At 43.2% G+C, this 6,124-nt stretch overlaps 1 protein-coding gene across 3 annotated transcripts in view; it reads right to left on the reverse strand.

Annotated features, from left to right (window-relative positions):
• Nucleotides 1-1,170: 1,170 nt before the first annotated feature.
• Nucleotides 1,171-6,124, reverse strand: part of pde9a (phosphodiesterase 9A) — a 61,762-nt gene continuing 56,808 nt past the window's right edge. The window contains exons 16-19 of one of the 3 annotated variants that reach the window (XM_034134312.1): nt 6,057-6,124; nt 2,727-2,822; nt 2,577-2,641; nt 1,171-2,495 (exon numbers count right to left, since the gene is read on the reverse strand). The exon at nt 6,057-6,124 is cut by the window's right edge and continues 61 nt beyond it. In XM_034134312.1, coding sequence (XP_033990203.1) covers nt 2,591-2,641; nt 2,727-2,822; nt 6,057-6,124 — 215 coding nt within the window. In that variant the 3' untranslated portion in view covers nt 1,171-2,495; nt 2,577-2,590. Of the gene's footprint in view, nt 2,499-2,576; nt 2,642-2,726; nt 2,823-6,056 lie in introns of all 3 variants that reach the window. The other 2 variants (XM_034134313.1, XM_034134311.1) reach the window with 2 other exon arrangements.

A 6,124-nucleotide genomic window follows, 5' to 3' on the forward strand; every position in this document is an offset into this window, starting at 1 on the left:
AGCAGAAAGACTAGTTTTAGCTCTCAACAAGTTTTAAATGTTTATCTTACCTTATTTCACCTAGTTAAAATGTTTTCTTTTTATTCATGCATATTTTACTCACTACCCTTTCCAACTGCATTTGAGTTTCACTGTCCTACAGTATGAATTGGGAGGACTTCATAGCTGTCTTATTTATTCTGTTATTTTTTGAAAACTATAATGATTATATAAAGGTGTGCCTTGGAAACATTTGTGTACCTGAATGGTGACCAAACCGTTTGAGACTCACTGAGATCAATTAAACTAACATAACTAAAGTGAACTATTTAAACACTGAAAGAGTCCCTTACCTCACTGAGCTGTAGTTATCAGTCTGACAGGAGAGAGCTCTCCTCCACCTTGTTTTAGAAACAGCTCTTTCCAGCTCCCCTTATATCCGTTAGCGCAGCTAGCTAGCACCAGATGCTAACAACAAAAATCCTCGGTACTGTTGCTCTCTCTCTCGCTCGCTCACTCACTCACAGTGGCGAGCCGTGACATTTATACCTAGGCCATACCTATATAAGGTATATTTATACGTTTCTGTTTTCAAAATACCAAACAGATCATGCATTTTAGCCATGCCTCATTTCGCTCTATGTGCTGTTTGCTGTCTACGGGTCTGATTCTGCTGACCACGCCCCCCTGCAGGAGAGGGGAGACGTGCTCTGATCAGCTGCTGGGCTGTCAGAAGAGGGGGAGAAAAAGAGATCTCCGTCCTCCGTGTTTTATTATATAGAGTCGTTATTCATTTGTTTTAAAGCTCAATAAATAACAAAGAAGACCTTTGACCGGCACTTTTCTAATTTTGTCCGGAAGATTTAAACTTTAACGGACATCTTGACCGGCGAAAAGAAACTGAAACTGAAACTCTGCCGCACGGTCCCCTCGTTCCTTGGAAGAGGCGGAGAGGTGGTAACTATGGGCGGGAAGTCTTCTTCGCTGCTTTTGTGGCAGACTACAGCACCACTTACAGGCCTGGCATATGTACTACAGCGTCTCCAGCGCTTTCGAACGGCAATGGCCGTGGCTGTCTCCTCCTGATTGGTGGAGTTGGCCCAATAGCCGTAGCGCCACCGTCCTGACGTCAGGACAGTGTTCAAATCTGGATCAGTTTTTATCAGATCCGTTGCAGACCCTTTTTTAGAGATTTGCACATGCACACATGCAGCCGAGCTTGAATGACACAGAGACCCATCAGGGCTTTAATGTATGATCGGTATGACAGTGGCCATGTCGTGTGTCTACATGATGCCGGTCTACCTGTTTGAGGCAGACCCACATTTGGGCAGCGTTGCGTTCACAATACTAAAAAATCCTCAGGCCACTTAACGGGCCAGCCGCCAGACCATAGGGAAACCACCCAGTGCTTCTGTTGGCCAGTCCGGGCCTGCGACTCGGTCTCGCGCATGAGGACTTGGACTCTTATATTGACGATTGGACTTGGACTCGGACTTGAACACGTTTTGTGACCAACAGCAAATATATCCACTCAGATTAATACATGATGACTCAGACTTGTGACTTGGACTCGGAACTGACTTGACTACAACACTGAACTGATGAATGTAGGTCCAATAGTTATTCTCCTTTTAGCTCAGTTTTGGTCTCCACCATCTCCTGGGGGTAATGGGTGTCTCTTTAGCTGCTCCACTCTGTTTACCAGTTGGTCTCAAACACACACACAGCTGGTGACTGTGTGTTTTCTGCTGAGCAGGTAGTGCAGTATAAGTCAGTCTTCAGTGAACAGTTTCCGTTTGAACCGGGGAATCAAACGTTGTGTTCTGTGAAACCCAAACAAAGAGCTGAGAGATGCCGAGCTGCAGGAGGAGTGAATCCAGTTGAACCGGTGTTCATTTAGCTTTTGTCCAAAGCACCTTATGATAGCCCTTGTAATCGCTGGTGCATTAGTCTCACTGAGTGAATGAGTTCAATCTTTTAAGTAATCCATTGTTTGTGTGTGCGTCTGTGTGTCTCTGTGTGTGTGTGGTTTCAAATCTGCCAAAATGTAAATACATAGAACTTGATACATTACCATGACATCATTTTATAGTGTGTATATATATGTGTGTAAGGAGTTCAGAAAAGGTCTAAACGCCTAGATAAGTATTTGTGAAAAACAATAAGCAGAGACACTTACAGTCCACACAGGATTTTGTAATTAAAGAAATCCATTTAATTTTTGTAGGAAAGAACAAGGGTCACTAAAAATCTGTACAATCTGTAAAAAACAACACATTTCAAATAAAAAACAATGCAAGAAATGTATCTAAATATAGTTCACTTAAGTAGTCTGTGCTGTACAAATGTGGACACTTCCTGAAAAGGCTTTGGATTGTCAGTCCGGTCGTGGAGTCCCTGCTGGTTTGTAACGTTGTCTCACAGCTGCTGTCTCAGATCCTCTCCATCACGTCCTCCTGCAGCGCCGGGACCAGAGCCTGCAGCCATGACGGAGCGAGGGGTCTGCCCACTCACTGCTGCAACACACACATTGGATTTAAGAAACCTGAGCACACACTTCCAGCAAACACTGCAGGAACACTGTTCTTTCCTACCTTTTTAAAACCTCTTACTTCTTCTTCCCTCCCATGGTCAAGTTCTCACTTTTCATTTTCTGCACCTGAAGGGAACATTACTTGTCATCAGCCACAGTCTGCACCAAGGACAAAGTCCATTCAGCCAAGCACTTCTAGAAATCCTCCAACCTCATTCATGGCGTCATCAATCTGTTTGAGTTCTTCATACCGGTCTCTTGACTCTCTGAGTGGCTGTACCATCGTCTCCTCAATCTGTGGGAACAGCTAGGACACACACACAGAGCTGTAAGTGCCACTATCTTCACTGCACTCACTTCATTACTTAGTTTTTATATAACTAACTGTCCCTTTGAAGCAGCGGCGTGTAGGTCTGTTTAATCGTCATCATGATATCAACTTGCGAAAATATAGGTCTGATTTTAAAGTGCAGTTTTTTTACTGGTACTCTTTCTACTACATACCTATCATTCTTGTGTTTTAGGTGTATTTTGTGTTTAGGTGAAATTGTTGGAAATATTTCCTCATTCTGATAATTCAACAATTGATTTGCTGTATTTTGGCAGCGGCAGAACAGAGTAAGTTCTGTGAGTGCACAGGTTAAATCGTTGCAATATTCAACATTATTGCAATCTTCCTCATTTGTTGCAGCCCTAGTGACGTGCTAGTTTGAGAAACAGTTTCAAGTCCTGCCTTCCTTCTGAGAGGACTGCTGCCAGGAGATGTCGTCCTGTCTGAAGTCCTTCTCCGCTCCCTCTAAACAACTCTCCCTTTACTGAAAGCTACAGTTGAGGCCTAAATGATTAGCCCCCCAGGAGTTATGGAACATTTTCCTAAAATTCTTCCCAATGTTTCCAGCATTGATAAAACTTGATATCAAACATTCACCAGTGCTATTTAGCAGCTTTTGGTACATTTTGGAAAATAAAATAAGTTTTTAGGCTTGCTTTATATCAAATATAGTGAAACATGGGTTGGTCAAAAATATTAGCCTCCATGTGAGTTTTTGCTTTCAAAACACACCTAATCAATCAGCTTTCAAACCACACCTAATCAATCAATCAGCTTTCAAACCACACCTAATCAACCAATCGGCTTTCAAGCCACACCTGAGCATTCAATCAGCATAAAAGGACTCCAAGAAACAGGCACTTGAATACCTTATTGAGAGGGACTATACTACTACTCCTACTCACCATGCCAAAGACAAAGGAAATCAGTCTTGAGCTCAGAAAGAAGATAGTGGAGGCTCATGATAAGGGGGAAGGCTATACTGCTATTTCCAAGCGCTTCACAGTGTCTAGAACTGCTGTACGTTGCATCATTGCGAAGTACAAGGAGACTATTTCTGTAAGAAACAAACCTAGGCGTGGTCGAAAGCGCAAGGTTTCAAGAACTCTGGAGAGGAAAATAGTCAGAGATGTCAGCAAGAATCCCCGGACATCTGCCAAGATGATTGTTGCTGACCTGGCCTCTTCTGGAGTTGATGTTTCAAGGAACACAGTTGTGAGGGCTCTTCATCGTGGTGGGCTTCAGGGCCATCGTCCCAGAAGAACCCCTTTACTCAAAGAGCAGCACATCAGAGCCAGACTGAGGTTTGCCCGTGAACATTTGAAAGGTAAAGATGAGTTTTGGAAGTCTGTGCTTTGGTCTGATGAGACTAAACTGGAACTGTTTGGGCACATGGATGTTGCTCATGTTTGGCGAAGAAAGGGAGAGGCCTTCAACCCTAAGAACACATCATGCTGTGGGGCTGTTCTGCAGCCTCAGGCACAGGGAGCCTTGTTCGGGTGCAAGGCATCATGAACAATAAAAATTATGTTGACATTTTGAGGGATAATATGAAAAAATCTGCTCTTAGTCTTCGCTTAGGTCGTCGCTGGGTCTTCCAACAAGACAATGAGCCAAAGCACACATCAAACTTGGTCCAACAGTTCCTAAAGGATACCAAAACCAAGGTGCTGGAGTGGCCCGCACAGAGCCCAGATCTGAATCCTATTGAGAATCTGTGGCGGGTGCTCAAAGTGAATGTCCATGCTCGGAAACCACGCAATTTGGACCAGCTGGAACAATTTGCAATGGAAGAATGGGCCGACATCCCTCAAGAGACCTGTGCCAACCTAGTCAAGAACTACTCTAAGAGGTTGTTGTCAGTTGTGGCTCAGAAAGGGTACACTATTGACTATTAATGGCCTGGGGGCTAATATTTTTGACCAACCCATTTTCACTATATTTGATATAAAGCAAGCCTAAAAACTTATTTTATTTTCCAAAATGTACCAAAAGCTACTAAATAGCACTGGTGAATGTTTGATTATATCAAGTTTTATCAATGCTGGAAACATTGGGAAGAATTTTAGGAAAATGTTCCATAACTCCTGGGGGGCTAATCATTTAGGCCTCAACTGTATGTCCATAATACATGTGTAAAATGAAACACTGTTTCTGTGCAATTTCTGCTTAATTGAATATCATATTCCGAACAAATGGCAGTGAGTATAATTGACGTGATTTCTGACATTGGTGAATGAAGTATTCGGTCAAATGAATACCTTGTTGCAATAATATTCAATTTAAAGTAAGTCCTGATTACTCGAGAGTAAATGTACTTAGTTACTTTCAAACACTGATTTTAGACGCATGCTTGGCTTTTAGTCCATTGTGAACAAAGCATGAGACTCTGAAGCACACCGGGTCCTCTCAGAAAGTGACTGACGAGAAGCTTTGGTCGGCATAAGGCCACATCTAGCCAACAGGAAGTGGGCCAATGCATCGGTGTTATCCCCTCGCAACAAGACCTCTTGAAGCAAACCAAGCCTTAACCCCCATTTCAGGACCATTCAGCAACTGACTTGAATTAGAACTAAACTTGTAGAAGAAGTGCATTAATGTCCCCTGATGCACATTTTCCAATAAATGTAATTGACAATGGTTGGCAACATTGGTGCGGTAAAGAACAGGTTGTATGATGTGGAGTTTCTCTGGAATGACATGCATAAGGTTAACAGAGCCACTGAACCCAGTCTGACTCATTATTAACCATAAATAATAAACAGAACTTGTAATATGTTTTGCGTGTTTAGTAGAAGAAAGCGCCACACTTATAAGTCGTCACAGAACATGAACCGAGCAGATGTATGGGATATTAATTATTCACCATAAATGCTTTGAATAAGTAGGCACTTGTTGCTACCACAATGATAGCAAACGGGTTGTCATTCAATAAAATAATAATAATAACACACGTCTGTCTGGTTAATGTGGTGCTACATTTAAATATGTGTGTGTGATCGTGTTCTAGCCACTGCGATTTTGCAGTTACCGAACAGCTCTCTGCTCTCGCCCTGAACTCTTGCTGCTCTGTGACTCCGCCTCCAATGGGAGCCTCCGACGTTCTTGGGGCTGCTGCAGTGGAAACCGGTGGGAAAAGGGGTACCAGTGGCACCCCCGGTTGGCAGCTCTGTTACTTTGCCCTTCATCCTCATTGTCCTGCACACTCACCTTCATCACTGTCTCAAACATGGGGATGAGCACGAACTTGATGAAACCAATCTGAGCCGTGGGCTTGG

The sequence above is a fragment of the Trematomus bernacchii genome, unplaced genomic scaffold (assembly GCF_902827165.1).
Source record: "Trematomus bernacchii unplaced genomic scaffold, fTreBer1.1, whole genome shotgun sequence".
Classification (NCBI taxonomy): Eukaryota; Metazoa; Chordata; class Actinopteri; order Perciformes; family Nototheniidae; genus Trematomus; species Trematomus bernacchii.